Genomic DNA, 19,564 nt, shown 5'->3' with positions numbered 1-19,564 from the left:
AACACAGAGACTTGTAGCCCAGAAGATTGGTTGTAGAAGGCTGCCCTATCCCTCCTAGAACATTGGTCTGTCTTCACGCCCACAGAAGCAGAACAGATAGAGATGAGAGGACTAACTCACCTAAATTTTCTGAAAATTACCTTGAAGCTCATTTCATCTCACACATATTTTAATGTTTGCCCTGTTTTCTGCTTTTTTGAATGAGGAAAGTGTGTGTAAAAGGCATAAACCCCCCTTTTTAATAAGCATTCCAAAGAGCAGCATTTTCATATATGCACATTTCTGAATGGTGCCCTTGCTAATGTTACGATTGCATATGAGGCATGTCTGTATGATGTGTGATCAGAAGTGAAATTCTTGTTCATCCTTCAGAATAGATGCAAAAGGTCACAGTCTAGTTGTGGCTGTTTGTTGTACAGAAGTACAACCCTGCAGGCACTGGTCCAAACACTGCATTTACTACAGAATGCGGCAAACCTTCTGTGAGGTTGCTGGCCCACTCCTTGCTCTCTCATATCAATTATTAGAATGCATTGCAAGAGCTAGAACTGTAATATCTGGGGCTTTCCTGCCTTCTGTCCACAGCTGTGGATATCAATACTACAGAATTCATGAAACGTGGGAGGAAACCTCTCTAGATGGGCTACAAGTCAGATTTTAAATCATTGGAAGTTTCTATGTAAAATGTTCCGTTTTAAAAGTAGGGTCATAAGACATAAATCCTCAGTGTTCCTACACAATTGTAGTCCCTTTCAGCTGATTGGAGCTATTCTGGGGTAATGTGTTCTGAAGGTTGGAATCAGAAGGTTTTCCAAGATGTTACACAACTAAAAGAGATCCTGCAAAGACTTTCTAAGTTTGCAAAATCCGATTCTGTTACCAGAAGATTTTTACATCTTTCAATCACAATATTTTTGAAAAGTTTAGTATCTTACAGTTGTGAAAATCTCAATGATTTTGTAATGTGCATTTCTGAATGATACTATCATTGACCAAGAAGTTTCATATTACTTCGCCTGGACAAGACTGAAGGGAAAAAAGACAACTAGCCAATGCCTAGAAGTTTACTTTGAGTTGCAGTCTTGCCTTTCAACATTATGGGTTGGATCCAAACTTAGTCATTCTTAGCATAGGAAATCAATGGATCTTGAACTGATCCTATTAATTCAGCAATTCCATCATAAGTATGAATAACTATAAGCTTTCTGTATCACTATGCTTAATTCTCCTTTATTGTAAGCAAATGTTGTCTTATACCAGAAGCATTTTCTTTACTAAGCAAGTCATTTCAGAATTATGCTCCTCACCAAAACAACAGCAAAACCCCCACAGGCATGCACACAGTTCAACTGTCCTTTTACATTTGGCTCCTTTAGCTGATGCATGAACCACCTTAAAGTTGCCCATGTTTGTGGGATATGTGTTGAAAAAAGGACTAAACTCCAGAGTCAGCAACATGTTCTTCAGCACCGGAGAGAGGGCTGTGACTGAGATTATTCAGCTTTTATGCCTACTAGATCTTCTATACCAGGCTAAACAAAATGGCAGCATCTAGTTGGACTTGCAGGGGCTCAGGCTACTAATGGGCCTGGGGAATGCCATGCTTTCTTCACCACTGCCACTGGTTATGCATGGCCCCATGGGGAGAGGACAAAATAGAAAACAAAAATGCTCTTTCCATTGGACTTCCTATATCAGGGCTTTGGAACCTTCTCTTCCCAACCCCCAGGGCTGCATTTCTTCCTGGGTATTTGCCAAGAGGTGCATGCTGGGGGTGAGGGGAGCCGGAACCAACAGTCAGTGGATTGCCCATCTTTTGCTTCTTTTGCCATTCCTTTTGCTAGACTTTTTTGTTTCTTTTTTTTCTGCCTGCTCTTTATCTTCCTGCCCTGTAGGCTGCCTGGGGATGGACAGTACCAGACCTCTCTGAATTGATTGCTTGTGCAGAGCTTCTGAAATTAGGTGAAGGACCACAGGTGTCCTGCCTTGCTCTACTCTGCCCTATATTTTCCTTCTCCTTTTGAGTTGTTTTGCATTGCCTGAGTTCCCATCAAGCCACTGGTGATAAAGGGGAAAATGTGTATCCTTTGTATAGGTACATGAAATTAAGTGCATAGCTATGTGCCTGAGCATATGACAGCAAATGCTCATGCCTCTGTGAATTTGAAAGTCTTTTCCTATGCCCTGGGGCACAATCTCCATTTAAAATTAGTTGTGTGGTCCCTAGGCAAAACAGGCTTCCCAGTGCTGTTATTTGTAAAATTATAAATGAAATGCAGCATACCTTAAAAAAAATAAACATCCTTTTTGGCCTAGGGATAACTGCTAATATATCACTTTTCAGTGTGTAAAATGGTTTTGCAAGCCTTATGTTGCTCATCTTTTTGACAACTCTGTGAAGTAGGTTTTTGATCTTTCTCATTCTGTAGGAGCTGAGGCTCAAACCACAGGGCCACTTCCCACATTGTGAAATTCATTCCTTTTAGGAATTAATGCTGAGCCCTTATGTAGAGTAGAATGACTGATGCAGGGTCAAAGAGGGGCAGGTACAGAAAGACTCACCAACTTATAAAAGGCATATAAAACAACTGCCTCTGTCTCAGTTGTTAGAATGGGATTCTGACAATGCAGAAGGATCCCCAATCATTGTGCAGAGTCTTATAAAAGATCCTCCTCCAGGAAGGATTTTTTCAGATCTCTCAGTATCTTTGGACTGGTAGTAGTGTGAGTGAAAGAAGAGACCTCTGGAACAAACTACGATAGTGACTTATATTGCATTTATTTAAGAAAATCGAAGTTTACATGCCAATAAAGTCAGCAGGGAAATAAAGATTCAAAGGGACAACAGAGCAGACTGTTTTGTGATACCATCTGACCAGGAGAAACATCTTTGTACCAAAAGAATAGCATGTTGCATTGACCCATTCAAAAGGGGGAGGCTAAAACATGCCACTGCTGGAACCAGTAAGACATGGAGAAGGAGAAGATCCAGCTAGCTATGCCTTCATACTCTAGGCAGACGGAGTGGTCTCTCAGTCTCTCTGCCTCTCTCAGGCACACACAGAACTCTTCTGATTCTCCTGATTCTGTCTTTTCAGTGGTCAGATGCAGGCTCACCTGAAGGAGGCACCACCCCACCCTGGCAACAGCCAGCAGGGGCAAGGCATGTACCAGCTCATCAAAGATGATGATAAGGCCCCCTCTAAATGCTTCTTTACAGAGAACTCACATTAAGCATACTTCCACTCCTAAGCTATCAGGTGTATTTCTTGCCTTCCCATAACATAATCTACTGGGATGTCAAACAGTCCTTTAACCATCTACATATTAAAAACCACTGGGTTGGAACATCTAATAATCTGTTTCTGGAAGTCAGACTGATTCACAAACGTTTTACTTCAAAAATAAAGGAAGTTCCTTCACAATCCTACAGGGAGATTTCCTGCTTCATTGGTAAATGTTGAATCATCATGTAGTGACCCTGCCCAAGGGGCTTTCATGTCTGAGTAGAAATTTGAGACTACTTTTCAGGAACTGGGTGGATAATTTTGGTACATGCAGGCAGCATAACACACAAAGGCATGTTCTTCGTACCATCCTGATCTGCTGTCACTCCTCATAGCTGGTAGATCCATCATAATTGGTTGCTGCTTTAGCTGCCAAGGATAACCTAGAACAAAGGATATATTTGCCTTGTCCAGCAATGCTTTCAGCTCTCCTATTCTACAGTTGAAGCCTGGGAAGTTATCATGTTAGACTGTATCTTCCTGCCATTAATTAACATTTGCCTGTTTGGACAAGCTTCTACAGACAACTGGAACACGAAAGTGCTTCTGTGTGCTCTCTACGGTGTCCTTTAGGCCTGCAAAATATTCATGGATTGAACATAATTCATCCATAGGACTTGTACAAATAAAGTCTGACATTTGCAGGCCGAAACTGTGCAGAAATTTCCTAGATTTTTATCTGGATAATGCTTGTGTGGTTTAACATTGTGCCTATTGAGTATAGGCCATTGGACAAAGGCTCTCTTCACATCTTACATCCACATGTAGACATCCAACAGGCTTGTATGGGCACAATTGTGATGATTTGTGCAGTCCTCAACATGTAGATGTTTCTCTGAACTGGACCAGTGTGTTAGTTTCAAATCATTTATTTTATGTGGATTTCTAAGATGCAAAAGTTCATGTCTTTTTCTTTCTAACCTTTCCCTCCCCCCACCCTATAAACCTTCCCCCTTGTTATACCTGCAGCTTAAGAAACTCTTGTTGGCTCCAGCTAACACCCAGATAAATTACAATGAATGCAGTGGCCTCAGCACACACAACCATGCAAACGCCAATCACAGGATCAGAACAAGCCCTGTGGCGGTTAAGGTACTGAGTTAACCTATGCAATGCATACAAAAAATTGTTCTGTGATTGTGTTTTAGATCATGTCTTCAATGGCAAGGTGTGGCCCAGTTCAAACACCTGTCAGGCCAATGATCAAGGAGTAGTGTGTGTTCCACTCTTCTGTCACACTCCTCATGCCATGTGGTCTGTTTGCACAATGGCCCCCTTGGAGCCACAGGCTTCCCCTCTTCTCCTTCAGAAGAGGCATATCACAAAACTGGGCCATCGTGTCCATACCTCAGCACAGAGCACCCTTACATAACAAGGGTGGAAGTGAAGTGAGGAGACACTTACCTGCTCCTTCACCTCAGAGTCCATTTCGACGCAGTGCAGGGAAGTCACAGGTCTGGTACCTTTCCCATTTGTGGGGAGGGGAGAAGAGGCTTGTTTATTTAAAATTATGTTATCCCCCTTTAAAGTATATGGGGAGGATATCCCAAATATAAAGAGAAGCTGCCTTGGTTCCTTTTAATATTCTGAATAATTCATGTTGTGCCTTTTTTCTTTTTGGCAGAATGAACTGGCATTTTTACAGTCTATTATTCTTTTCCTATGCACTGCCTAGTAGACATTGCTATTAAAATATTACCGATAGGCTGATGTGTTGACATGCAATTCTAGGCTGCCACTTCACCAGCGTCTAACTTTGAAAAAGATTATGCAGGAACCTTAGCAGAAAGGTCTGCTGTCGGCCATTAATTGGCTCAGATGCTGGCAGTGGCATGATTCTGTTAGTGAGGCCATATTAAACAATGTTTGTCTTGCCATGGACTGTAACTGAAAGCAGAGCGTTTAGGGGTACTTAAGAGAGTTGTAAGCACTGGGGTTGAGCAATCAGCAGCAAATTAAGGTTTAAACCAGCTTATTTTTTCCCTGTTCGTAGTAAAGGCACTGTAGGGTCTTGTTAGTTATATGTTGCTGAGTAGAAACACTGAAATGTAGGAGAAATGAAATAAAAAGCCACATAAATGTCATTTAGGAATTTTAAATGTAATTTTCTTTCCTTGTTCTGCAAACAATTATTCACAGCTCATAGAACTAGTGCGCTTAGACCAAACACTTCACTGAAAATTTCATCTCTTCAGAAAACCTATATCCATTCCAATAAGGTTCAGTTTACTAATTTCTGCTTTCTTCCCCCCTCCCCTTTCCCTTTTTATTGTGATTTGTTTCTTAAGACTGAGAATTCATGGAGCAATAAAGCTAAGAGCATTTGTCAGCCACAAAAGCCACAAAGGCGTCCCTGCTCAGAGCTTCTCAAGTATCTGACTACAAATGACGACCCTCCTCAAACCAAACCAACAGAGAACAGGAACAGCAACAGAGATAAATGCACCTCTAAAAAGAAGGCGCTTTTGCACTCCCAGACGCATCATTTGCAAGGTAGGCTTGTGACCAAAGGAGGGCATTTTGGGCATCTGTTGCCAGGGCAGCAAGTGGTCGTTCCTGTTTCCTGTGAATTTGAGAATGTGGTGGAGCAAAGATGAGGCAGGGGGCAAAGAGGGCTGGAGGGGATCTGTTGCTGCAAGAGAGGGTTTGCCAGTAAGACTGCTGAACAACCTCTACCAACATATGCAGGGAAGCCAGGCATGGCCAGATCCTTCTAAGTGGGCCAGCTTGACTTTCCATGGATCAGACCATTGTCCAGCTAGCCCAGAGTAATTTGCTGTGACTAGGATTGCCTACATGATGTGGTCTCACAGTCTTGCTACCCAACGGCCTTTTAAATGGAGGTTTCTGAGATGCCAGGAGCCTTTCGCATGAGAAACTAGTCCCTGAACTGAAACTAGTCCCTGGATGCCCCATGTTGGTTGCAGCATCTGCCCACTGCCTGACATCCTGTGGTTGGATAGTTCAGCACTATCGGTTCACACCCAGGAACTGGATGGATGCTTGAATGCAAGCCCATTTTGTGATTCTTGATATTTGTTCTTTATTTCGAACATTTGCATCAACATATGTTTTCAGGGTGTCTAACAAAGTGGTAAGAAAGTACAATAACAGAAGGGAAGACTAAATACACTAACAGGCAGAATTAAACAGCAGCAATTCATTTACATCCAGCCATTGCCAACTTGGTGCCCTCCTAATGCTTTAGTCTCCAGCTCCCATCAACCACCCATCAGGCCAAAGGTCAGGAATCAGTGTAGTTGGAATTCAAAGCATCTGGAGGCACTAGACGGGGGAAGGCTGGAACAGGCAGTACAATCAAAACTGCTCTAAGTTGAAAACACTAACCTTAGCAGTGCTCAAAAGCCTGGGGAGATGGAAATGTGTTAAATGATAGTGAAGAGGATGGGCCTTCTTGAGTAGGTTATTGCACTAATTTTATTTATTCCACTACCCAAATAGTCAGTTTTATTTGGAACATTAAAATGGTGGTTGAAACAAGTTCAGGTGGAGCTTTAAAAGTCCAGAAAGGCTTCAACTGGCAACAAAAAAGTAAAAAGTAGAATCCAAGCAGAGAGGGTTCCATTAGCAACACAGCATCACCAAGAAGAGTCTTTCCCCAGTCACCATCCACCTCACCTTGGGTGGCAGGGTGTCAAGAGAAGACCTTCACAGGTGACCTCAAGGTCCTGGAAGGTTGATGTGGTGCAGACATTTCTAAAGGCAGCCCTCCCCATCCTGTGGATGACAATGCTTTGGGGAAGGCTGTCTAAATAGAACTGTGCAGCCTCTCTCATTATGCCTCAACCATGTCTGAAGTAATGCCTGAAAAAAATATCAAGAGAAAATGTTCAGGCTCTGGATGTGGAAATATCTGGCACATCCTTCCTTGGCCACATCCTTTTCAGATATTGAAGCTGCTTTTAGACAGTTTTACCAAAGGAAACACAGGAAACCACTGAAAATCAGTGCAGTGAAGCTGTTTGAGCCTCTTAGTGAAATAGCAACACTGGTTTTGCACGCATTGCACATGAAGACGGCCTGATGTTTTAACTGTATGCAGTCCCTTAGTTGTAACTGGCATTTCTTGAGATCTCCAACTGTGTACTTGGGAAGCGGCCTTAAGCTTTCTGAAGTAAAGATCCTTGTCACATGCAAGGATGAATAAGGTGTACACCTTGATTGTGTCCAGAATATTCCAGTGTAAAAGCATTGTATGAACCTGACAAGCATGTTTTTGCACATAAATACATCTTAAGGAAGGGCCAGGGTTCTATATCTGGCATACCTTAAGTTTGCCGGTGCATCATACTGAGGAGATAATGAAGGTAATTGTGAAGAAAGAAAACCAAGCCAGCCAAGGAAATGTAACCCTGGGTGAGTGGAGGGTTAACTGGATTCCAGTAGCACAGACTAGTGATGTACCACAAAGAAATAATTACTGCTCTGGACAAGTTGGGCAAGGCAGTTCATCAGGGACCCTCTTTTCTTTTTACTAGGCTAAAATGAAGACATTGTTAACTTGCAGTGTATTCCTTGAGAGACAATAAAAACAGCCTTCTTGCAGCTTCTGAACAGACAATAAATGTGTCAACCCCATTTTATTGTTTTATTTTCTAAACTGTGTCAAGTGTAAGAACCATCCTCACCTCTCTTGCTCACTTAAAAAAATGTTTATGACCAACTAAACATCTGTAATGGCATTTAGTATTCTCCAGTGTATTCAAAGGCATTTGGCACTATTCCTGAGTTCTACAGCAGTGCTGCAAGAATGCATAGGCATCTCCACCCTTTGCCCAACTCTGTTGCTCTTCTTATCCCTCTCTCCTATTATCCCTTCCTCAAAGTTTATAGTCCCATGGAGAACTGTATTTAAAGATACAGCTTCTTTAAAAACTCACCTGTTGACTCTTTTTCCAAAGCATTAAGCCTTAGTAACATCAGCAGCCTTCAGCGACTCCAGCATCAGTGACTGAGAGAAACCCAACTCAAGTTGTGGGTTACGGCTCTGATGAACAGAGTTAGAAACAAATATAATCGCATATCTCTTCCCCTGCTCCTAAATTACTCATTTACCAAAACCATGAGGCCAAAGCAAGCCTGGGAGTAGCGATGTCTTAAATATCTGTAGTTTGATGAGTGTTCTGAATTGTCCATCGATGCTAAAATCTGCTATGCCACTGGTCCTTGTGCTTCTCCTCTTATGTAATGACCATGTGTTTCTCGGGGTGATCTAGACAAACAGGGCTTTTAACCTTATTATTTTCTCGAAGGCAAGATTACAAGAGTCGAGCAGGGTAGTCAAGGACTGGACATAGAGTTGCCATAAGTTGGGGACGATTCAATGGCACGTACCAACAAACTTGAAGGCTAAGTCATACCACAAGCTGGGAAAAGTGGGACTGGGGCCTGATGAATTCAACTGTATTTGACAAATTGTGATTTCAAACAGTTCTTATTATGCCTCAGTGTTGCCTAAATAACAATTGCTATGGGGTATCTGCTAAGTATATCATGCAAGTAAGTAAATAAGCAGCCCCGCTCTCTGTTAGGGTTTCAGAAAATCATGTGGTTGTTCAAAACCAAAGGGCATCACAAAAGGTAAGGGGCTGGACCCCTCCACCTTTCCCTTGTAAGTGGAGCACTACCTATCTCATCACTTTACTCAAGAGAGTTGATTTAGGGATAAGACAAGGTGAAAAGCAAAGAAGGAAAAGAAAAGCCCTTCCTTATAGATCCTTAGCCCTGACTAAATCAATAGTTGTGATTCTATATATTTATTGAAGACCGACTAAATGTCAATGCTTACTTTTTCGAGCATATTTCATGCCCTGGAGAAGAAACCAAAATCAATGAAGTGGCCAAAGAATTACATTATGGAGAGAGAAGCCTTACTGCTCTTAATGAGCAGGAAAGTTTCAGTGCAGCATGTAACTCTTTTCCATTGGTAAATATGCGGTTAAGAGAGAAACAAAGAGATGATTCACTCAGGTAGAACTTTCAGATCACCTTTAATGGAATTGAATATGCATTCTATTGTATGCATTGCAGTAGAAGTAATTCAGGACAAGTCTTTCATGCATGCTGATGCCAGTGATCTGGTAAGGGCCAAACCAGAAGAGAAAACTGATCTTCCATTTCTTTTAAACAATTGGTCAATAGCTAAAGCTGCTGCTGGTAGTGTGTACGTATAGAAATATGGATTTGAACTGTGGGTCTAAGAGAGAAAATTAATGCTTTTTTCCTACATCGTTTTCCTAAAGTACCTCCCACCCTGTATATATAGGTTTCCCTTATTGGGGCAAATAATGTGTTAAATGAGAATGAGAGATTTTCAACAGGAAAATGGCACTGTGGGGAAAGCCATAATGCTCTCACTTAGCACCATGGTCCCGATCCAGAACCACGCTAGTTCTTCTCAGATGTTGAGCCTCTCGCTCAAAGCATGCATCACTTTGGGCATCCTGGGTTTCTGTTTGGGAATAGATATTGCAGGTGCCCCAGTCCTGCAGTGAGGCAGGAAAAATAAAGCCCCTTCCCTGTGCTTGGGTTCTGTGAAGATCAGGCCTTTGCACTTATTCTAGAGTTTAAAAAGCCAAGTATCACATGCTACAGTTCTTGAGTCAAAATCTGGGAGCTGGAGACTGCGGCCAAACTATCCGGATTGTCTCTGGTAAGGATAAGAGCAGCACCAGATGACAGCAGCAAATGATCAGGATAGTAATCTCATGCGGCATAATGGTGATTTCTCGGACTTGAATAGCAAAGCCCTTAAAGCCAAGCAGAAAACAGCCTGCAGCCTTGATTTTGGCCCCTCATTCTGACATACCTGGAGAAAGAAGCCTGAGGTCCTTAGCCCTGTCTTAGGGCTATCGCTTTCTCTGGCAACTAAACAACACTCTGTGGTTTGAAAACAGCAACAGAAGATGGCATTGCAATTGATTTTAGCAAACAAGCCCCGCAAAAGGCTCATCGCCTTACAGCTACAAACTCTGTTGTTCATTCATGTCAGGGTTTTAGCGTGGCAGAGTTAAACCCAATTTAAGCCATCTGCAACTCTCTTTCCCCTCTTTGCCAAATAATTTGCAAGCACTTGGATCATATTTGGTTGGGTCTTGGCCTCACAGAAGCAACCTATTTCCCTACTGCTGTATATAAAACTGTATATTGTACAAGTAAAATCAACTGAATATTCATAGAGTTCTGTCGCTTTGTAGTTATACTGCTGCTGTCGTCTCCAAGTGAAACGTGAACTGTAGTTTAAATTAAACGTGAGAGCAGCACATTTTCACAGTATGTTCTGTGCATTTTGTTTGGTAGTTTACTAAATTCTTCAGGTTTGTATTGCAGTGGCTCAGCGGTTGACATGCATCAATCTGCAATGAATGTGACCACTTAAGGGTTCCAAAGTAGTTTCCTTTTATGTATCTGGAATAATATATAGATGGGTGCTGGAACTAGACATAATACAAGAGTGGCAGCTGCTGAAAAACCATCTTGCATTCCCTCTTTCTTTCTTCCATGGTAGCAGGTAACACTACATGCTAAAACTGTCTTCCCCAACCTAGGGCCCTCCAGATGTGTTGGGCTGCAATTCCATGCTGTCTGGAAGTTGTGGAATTGTGCTCCAGCACATCTAGAGAGTGTCAAGTCGGTGAAGTCTGAGGTAAAACTTCACAATGCTGTGAACTTCTCTGCTCCTACAAGTAGCAGTCCATGGAGAGGAGGACGGAAAATGCAAACCACTGGTGGAGTTTCACCCATCATTTAAGGATTCAAGGCTTAGGAGAAATAGGAAATGTGAGGTTCTCCCATTTTCCAGAAGCAGCCATGCTGTTCCAGTTCTATTCAGTCTAATTTAAACAGCAATTATAGTTGCAGTTTGCATTGTACAAAATGCTCTTGTCATTTCACAATATTTCATTCTTGATTTTCCATCTCCCCACCCCTTCAGCCAAACCAATGAGTTTATCGCTTCCTTTGACGCCTGAGTCTCCAAAGTAAGTATCAAGAACTGTAAATATTTACAACAGGGAGGGGGTTTTAAATACATTTTGGCTACAGCAACTCCATTTCAGCTTGTTTTTATAAATGTGCCCTGTCTTCCAGTGATCCCAAGGGTTCCCCATTTGAGAACAAGACTATTGAACAAACTTTAAGTGTGGAACTCTCTGGAACTGCAGGTGAGAAGTGCAATGTGAGATATATATATCTGTGTTTTCTGTGAGGTTTTATTGCTAGCTTGACATTATGAAGTGCATAGTTATATGTTACTGCGGTCTCTTAAGATATTAATTTTAATGTAGTTTAACAACGATTTTTCCCCACACAGTTCCCTAAGATGAGATTTGCTTTAAAATTATGATTCCACTGTTACATAGCATAACATAATGTCTGGGGAGGAAAAAGGAAGGAAATAATTTATCTGGAACAAATTCCCAGTCCCCTAAAGACTATTATATCACTAAATACCTATTTTCATTTACTTTCCCTTTCTGCCCTTTTCCCTTGCATGGAACCTCAGAGCCAGTTCACACATGCGTGTTCATTCCTTGACAACTGCAGCATCAGCTAATGGCCTACAGGCATGAATGAGCAATCCTAAGCGTGTTAGGCAAAACATTAGTATTGCCTCAGGCACGATGCTTTCCAGTGGAGTCATGTCAGAATTTTTGTCCATGTAATTATCAGCTGAGTGTGAATGTGAACTGGATCATATACCATACCACCAAAGTCTTGCACCATCTGATCAGCATTTTAGAAGCTGGTTAATTCTAGAGGAGAAAACATGGTCAAACGATTTTTATTAGGCAAGAGCAAAGGGACCATCATGCTTAGGATGGCATTGCTGAGTCAGAGCTATTCTACAACTTTTAAAAAGGAGAGAAGAACAGATAATGGACTCAGTTTTGTTTTGTCCCTCTGCCTTGCACATTCGTTGTCCCATTCTTGATCCATCCAAGCTTTAATTGCTTATAATTAATTTGAAGATACTGTGCTTACATACTCCTTTTGCAGAAATCCAACAAGTAGGTAACTGTTCAACCCTATGCAAGTTTTTTCAAATGTAAGTTGCACTATATTCAGTGAGGCTTATGTCCAACTATATAAAGATAGGATTTCAACTTAACTATCCATGTACACTTAAAAAAAAATCCACTGATATTAGTGGGATTTTCTTCCAAATAATCGTGTGTGACACCTAAATTACTTGTTTTGTTTCCTCTGATGACCAAAACAGGCTCTAGTTTACATGTGTACCTAGTATTTATTTTTTATTTATTTGTTTAGAAAATTTCTATGCTGCCCCATTCGCCGAAGCCTCGGGGCGGCTCACAAAAAGCTACTCGTAGCTACTCCTTCTTTTCTTTTCTTGTTCTAGTGTACATATAGGGCCACTGCTCTGAATTAAGTCCCAAGTGTGAAGGTACAGATACACCTGTATACCTACTCTCTAGAGTTTTAAAAGATGTAGCTGCTAAATATGGATATGAAGTAATATCTGCTTTGGCTCTGAGTGACATGCTGTGACCTCTTGCATGGCAGGAGTTGCAAGAACTCTTAGGAGCGATGATTTTGGCTTTGGCTCTGTGCGGATTATTGTTATGTACAGCAGACAATGATTTTAGGGTTATAGGTTAAAATCCACTATAGACTAAATTACATTCAATTAATCACATTTTTTTAGTAGCCAACCTTCATAATAAAATATGACATCACAATACCTATTTTGCATATTATACTAATGATATGGGTAATCACTTAAATGATGTGCTTTGGTTCTAATTTGGCACCATGGATTCCTCACAAGAGGAAAAAAGGCAAGATATGAATGCAAAGTGATGATAATGATGATAAATTTAGTTGAAGAAAAACATGCTACTCTCATTGCTGAAGATCTGTAAGATTATAGAAACATTATAGCTGTTGTTATAGCTATAACATTATAGCTATAACATTATAGCATATAACTGGCTATTGTTAAAACCTGTTCCAAATTTTATCAAGTCTCTCTACCAAACCCTGACCCCTTACCTTTCACATTACAATTTGTTGCGTGGCAACCCCCTTCCACAAATATGTGGGGCAGCTTTTTCCAAACAGTTCCCAGATGTTTTCAGCTTCAGTCCTATCTGACCATTGACCATGTTGGCTGGGGCATGGATACTGAAATTTAAAATATTTAGAGGGCCTCAGTTTGGGACAACTCATGTAAACAAGAATTGTAGCTTGGGATCTGCAAACATTCTTCAAGAGCCCTATTAGGACTACAGCTCCAGCAAAGCCCGTCTTCACTGTCAATCTGTAAGTGTATAAATTTAACATTCCCTCTTAGCAGCAAATCCTCAGATAATTTAGATTAGATTGGTTCCAGCAAAGTCAATGGACAATCTCAATTTAGACAGGGCTTTTTGATCTTCTGAATTGATCCCATTCACATCTCTCTTGCACGAACTTCTTTTGTTGGTTCACTGTTAAAATGCATTTCTGGAAACCAGAAGGCACCTGGTTATTTTGCAGATGCTGAACATGTTTCTATAGAAAATGGGTTAGCTGGAGCTATATTCAACTGTTCCAAAACTGTAAATGCACAAGGAGAGGTGTGTGCTGGCATCACCCTCTTCATTGTTGCCTCCATCACCCTCTGCATGTGGAGAGTAACTTTCTGGAAAGAAGAGCTTTCTGTATCTCTGTGGGCTCTGCATGAGATCTGGAATGCCAGTTTTCAGTTTCCAGATTGTGTGGGGAACCCCCATGGTTAAAGGGCTCAGTCCCCTTACAGAAAGCGTGATGAAAGAGATGATAGATAGTGGTGCTCTCATGCAACCATTCCTTGCATGTTAGTACTTGTTACTTTTGGGACACCTGAATAGGGCTTAGGGCTAAATGTGATCTACAGCTATCTTTCTGTGTGATTAAAAACCTCAGGGTTGGTGGAAGATTTTGGGCAAAACAGTGCTCCTTTGTGGGTTTGGCACATGCAAAGGTTTACATAGAATTAGCAGATATATGCAGCTTTTGACCATACTTATGCCTGCAGCATCAAGTGATGATGTGTAAGTGTGAATGAACTATTGTGGGTCAAAATAAGAAAGAGAACTTCCATGCCTTTAGGCCTGTCTTCTGCCTGCATCCAGATAACCATGCTGATTAAGGGCTGGGCATAATGTTACAGGCACCACTGTAAATTTAGAAATGATAGCCACATGTAGGTTGTTCAGCCTGTAATAAAAGCTCCCAAATATTATGAGCCTGTTTGAAATTGCTCACACAGGGATGTGACTTTCCTATGACAATGGACTGGCAGCCAGTGTAATTTCACTATTCTTTTTTTTTAACATCACCCCCACAATGCATGGCAGTAACATTTTGAAATAATTGGGTATTACACAAACCAGTTCCTAGGAAACAGCTTTCCAGCATCAGTGAACCTCTGGAAAGTACCACTTCAGAATACCTGTGGGTGAAGTTTACATGTTGGAACATGTTCCATGGGAGGAAAAATTGAATTTTAGCTAAAAGTTCTCAAAAGAGAACACCAAGAAGCATGGGGGAGGAGGCACTTTGCAGGTGAAGTGGGGATGAAACTGTGCACCTGCTTTACCATTTCAATTTTGAGAGCAGGGCGGAAAACTTCAACAGAGCTCTCCTAGCTTTTTGAGCTAGCACCATTTTGGTGTTCCCAGAAAGCCCAGTACTAGTGCAAGCTTAGCATATCAATTGAAATTTGCCCCCTGCCTCCCAAAATAGATGAAACTTCCCTTCCACGTTCATGGCCTGCAAATGGGGACATAAAATGAAGGGGGATTGCCCCTCTAGGAAGAACACATCTGAGTTTGGGGAGAAGGCTAGACAAAACTTTTCACCACGGCAGGCTAGTTTTCTATATATAAGGCTCCCCCCCCCCCCCACCCCACATCACTGAATCAGGGAGCATTCAGACTTAGAGCTGTTCCCTTTCCTACCTAGGAAAATTTAGTCTAGGGAATTTTTGACCATTTGCTTCTGCCAGTGGGGTATCTTGGCCCTCAGAGAGCCTTTAGAGTGAAAGTAAGCAAATGTCTCAGGTAGGCTCCAATTTACTTTACAAATTTACAAATCCCTAAAGTTGTTTTGAATAATAATATAGTTCAGAGATGGACCCAGGAAACGCCAAGCTATAGCTGAATAGTAGTGTTGCAGCTTCTGCTGGGATAGTACCTTGTGTGCTGCCCTAGCTCTATTTATAACAATTTAAATAGTGGTTGCCTTGATCTTACTGTTGAACTGAAAAGGCCATTAGTGGGCTTGCTGATGCTATCAAAGCACAAACTATTATAATATAAATAGCAACTTCCTTGATCTCTCTCTCTCCCTCTCCTCTCCCTCTCCCTCTCTCTCTTTCTCTCTCTCTCTCTCATACTCTCATATTCTCCACTGCCCTCTCCTTTCTAACACAAATGTGTTCGTTTCTGCGCAAACAGTCAATTGATAGATTTCTCCTCTTCACCCATATATTCTGAGCAGGTTTTGAAAAAGCTGAATCTTAAAATTCATTCTATACATTAAAGATACTTTTTTCTAGAATTTTATTGAAATAGTTGCAAGCCTGATTATGTATCAAGAGTTCAGAATTCTGAATATTCAGAAAAGTTCCATCAGTAAATTTGAAATTTATTTTTTCTGTTACTGAACCTATTCTTCCCACCACACACACACACACCTCACCTAAAGGTTTTGCCTGACACTTCTTGTAGATCTTGTCTGGCTCCAGTAACCCAAATCTAGTGACAAGACAGTGCTGTGCTGCATTTTAAGATGGCAGGCCTGCAAATGGTTTAGGAATAAGTGGAGGAGTTTTAGGTGTGTGAAGAGATTGTTAAGATTTTACATGCATTTAAATAGCACCTGATTATTTCTTTTGCATGTATTGCTAAGAAGAAGTATCAATAAAGGCAATAAAGTTGACATCAAGGGCCCAACAACTAACTCTGTGATGCCTCGGTATGGATACAATGTATCTGTATGACCTACTTGGTAGGGATGTGATGCTTCAGAATAGATTTATTTATACTGTGAATCTCTTACTATTAGTATTAATTGTGATAATTCTAAACCAAATGGAAACTCCATGTTTAGAAGAAGTATACTTTGGTTATCAGATGCTGGATTTCAACAGGTGCCACCGGCAGATAAAACTTCTTTCCACTTTCATGGGATGCAAATGGGGACATGAACCTCTGGCTGGCTATTGAGCAGTATAGAAATTAAGTAAATACATTTTCAGATGTATTTAACCAGCCATTTAAAAACAGAATCATGAACTGAACGGGACCCAAATGCGGTTTGATCATTGATGCAATTCTCATGTTCTTCCTTTATATCCCAAAACGGTTTCTTTCTAATATGAAATAGACATACTGAGAGGCATGTAGTATAAAGCCATCCATTGGTTGCCAACATTTGCAACATAACTATTCTGAGTTTTATGGTGGTACAACAAGAAATAATTCATTGATTCAGGGCCATTCCTTAGTCATGACATGTCTCTGAAGTGGATGAATATAAAATTCCCACATTTATTTTTCTTTCCCCTTTCTAGTCTGATGCTGGCCAGGCCCTTATCTCCTAGATATCTTGTTGAATATCACAAATTAAACATGACAAGTACTAAGTTGCTAAATTTTCCCACCCAGATCCTGTGCTGTTGAAGACTGTATTTCCCCTGTGTTGGGTCCAGACGTAAGTTAATTGAATTTCCCATTGAAATCAATGGGACAAAAATTAAGTCTTGGTTCACTCGTCCCCATGAAGTCAGTGTACTCTAAGTTCAACTAACTCAGTTGAATCCAGTCCCCTTTCTCCAGCCATGAAGATGTTGTCATTGTCAGTTCTTGCCTCACCTCTTCTCTTTTTTAGCTGCTTTAGAATAACCAAGTTATTTTTTACTTCAAATATGGGATTCATCCAAACCCCATATGAGTCAATTTTCTGTTAGAATTGCTGCTTCTGACAAGAAGCAAAACAAGGTTATGCAATTGCTTAGGAGTCTAGTCATATTTGTTCAAAAGTAGTATGGAAGTAAAAACAAAAAAGTTAAAAATCATGAATTCTGTGGATTTGTACAATATGACTTAAGGAAGGAACAGAGATTATTTTATTTTATTCTTTCTTTCTTTCTTTCTTTCTTTCTTTCTTTCTTTCTTTCTTTCTTTCATTCATTTTCTACTTTTACTGAGCAGTCAGTAAAATGAATCTAATTGAATCTTAGCATCCTCCCCACTCTGGTTTTGATGCCATTTTAAAACTATTTCACTGACATTTGGATACTCCAGAATCTTACGGTGCATGTATATGGCTTACAGCTCTGTAAAAGGAAAAAAACCCCCTCACCTTTCTCCAGACTGACAACCATATTCAATAAATTGTCCTTCCAGGCATATCCCAATTGTATTAGAAAGCAAGGGTGTGATGCAGATGCTTTGAGCTACACTCCCATCACCGTTACCATTGGCTGTGCTGGCTAAGGCTGATGGGAATTACAGGACACAATATCTGTAGCGCCAAAGTTGCACATCCCTGATATGACAGGAAGGAATAGAGAAGGCATGCCCTTGTACAGTTCGGATTACTGGAATGGTTGCTGTTTTAAAGGGATTACAATCTAAATTTTGACAGTTGGAGAGACAATGACGGGAGGGTTAAGCATAATAGACAGAGAGAAGGGAAGAAGCAAGGTCAACCGGTGATGAATGCGAACAGTTGAATTTCAAGGAAGGACTTAAATTTGAGCATCTGAGTTTGTGGCCTTTGCAATCATTTTTCTTGCATGGTTATCATCTCAGTAATGGACACTGTTGACTGCTTCTTGCTATTGACTCCATCTTTGTTTCCAGATGGGAAAATGAAAGAGTGCTGCACTCTTGATGAACAACTGTGTTTAACTGGAGGGGAAATAAAGTGTTTGTTGCGAAACAGGCAAGAGGTTCCTGATAATTATTAACCCTTGTCAAGAGCAGGATCTTTTTAATTGTTATCTTAAAAGACTTTTAAAGTTTCTCATCAAAGAAAATGTTACTGTTTGTGCTTGATGGATCACAGGCAATTAGCTGCATTTTCCTCTGCAAACCTAATCTGAATCAATCCCAAATGTGTAGTTGATTGTTGGTGTGAGCCTAAGCATAAATTTGAAATCTTTTTTAGGAGCTTTACTTTGTTGATGAATGAGACATCCTAGGATAGTGTCTGAGTACTAAGAATATGTTCCAAGGTCTGATTTTGTGGCTTTATCACAGCTCTTTCCTGGTGTCAGTGAGAGAGCTAGTATGACACTGTGGTTAGGAGGTTGGTGTGGGATCTGTGAGATCCGAGTTTTAGTCTTCGATTGGCCGTGAAGCTCACTGGGTGACTTTGGGTGAGTCCCTAACACTCAGCATCAGCTACCTCACTAGGTCCTTGGGAGGAAAAAAATATGTAATCCACACTGGGCTCCTTGTAGATAAAAGGCAGGATATAAACAAATAGCATCAGAAGCCCTGGATCACATGAGAAACATGTAGGATGTATATGGTTTGCATCCCACTCCTGAAACAGTGATTTCTTATCTTACAATAGTAATTCCATAAGGATAGGACCTACAGTTAACATCAAAAAAGTTTCTTCATGAGTTTACATATGTAGCTAGTCTCATAAATCCCCATAATGCTTACTTCATGTTGTCCTTTATTTTCAAAAAGTTTCACCTGCCATCTAGAAAAGAAGTTCTAAGCCTGAAGATTTTCCACATCAAGTGTACATCTTGATGCTTTCTCTCTCTCCTTCATTCACAGTGGTTCAGCTGGGCTCTACTTACTGGCCTTAGCAGGTGGCAGTAAAGGGGAAATTTAGGTGAAAATGTAAATTACCTTACTTGAGAAGTGCACAACTAATACTTTTCTTCCTTTCCATGTCATGCTTTTTGAATGTGCCTTCTACGTTCCAGATACATTTAAGTGAGTGGAGAAACAAGCAAAGGACTTGTTTTCTAACTCTAACAAAAGAAAAAGGGTGTGCATTTCAGACCCACTTAAGTCTGCTGCTTGATGCTAAACACATTTATGCAGGCAGAAGCACCATATTGTTGTAGAAAGGGAAAGGAAGCCCCAGCACTCCTATGCTGACCCAGGCCGTGATGTTAATTTCCTGCCGTGCTGATTCCTATCTGCCCATGTGGAATTCTCCTGAATGGTAGGGCCCTAGGCTTGAGGCCCCAGATCCAGCCCTAGCAGCACCACTGTCCATGCTGTCATGTTTTGCAC

General features: G+C 40.9%; 1 protein-coding gene across 4 annotated transcripts in view; it reads left to right on the top strand.

Moving 5' to 3' along the window:
• Positions 1 to 19,564, top strand: part of PPARGC1A (PPARG coactivator 1 alpha) — a 221,233-nt gene that overhangs the window by 171,824 nt on the left and 29,845 nt on the right. For all 4 annotated transcript variants that reach the window (XM_044417824.1, XM_044417826.1, XM_044417823.1 and 1 more), the window contains exons 4-7: positions 4,257 to 4,379; positions 5,576 to 5,780; positions 11,242 to 11,287; positions 11,397 to 11,470. In XM_044417824.1, coding sequence (XP_044273759.1) covers positions 4,257 to 4,379; positions 5,576 to 5,780; positions 11,242 to 11,287; positions 11,397 to 11,470 — 448 coding nt within the window. The remainder of the gene's footprint in view (positions 1 to 4,256; positions 4,380 to 5,575; positions 5,781 to 11,241; positions 11,288 to 11,396; positions 11,471 to 19,564) is intronic.

The sequence above is a fragment of the Varanus komodoensis genome, unplaced genomic scaffold (assembly GCF_004798865.1).
Source record: "Varanus komodoensis strain SLA01 unplaced genomic scaffold, ASM479886v1 scaffold9, whole genome shotgun sequence".
NCBI lineage: Eukaryota > Metazoa > Chordata > Lepidosauria > Squamata > Varanidae > Varanus > Varanus komodoensis.
The sequence above is the reverse complement of the archived record's forward strand: the minus strand, read 5'-3'. Positions and strand labels throughout refer to the sequence as shown.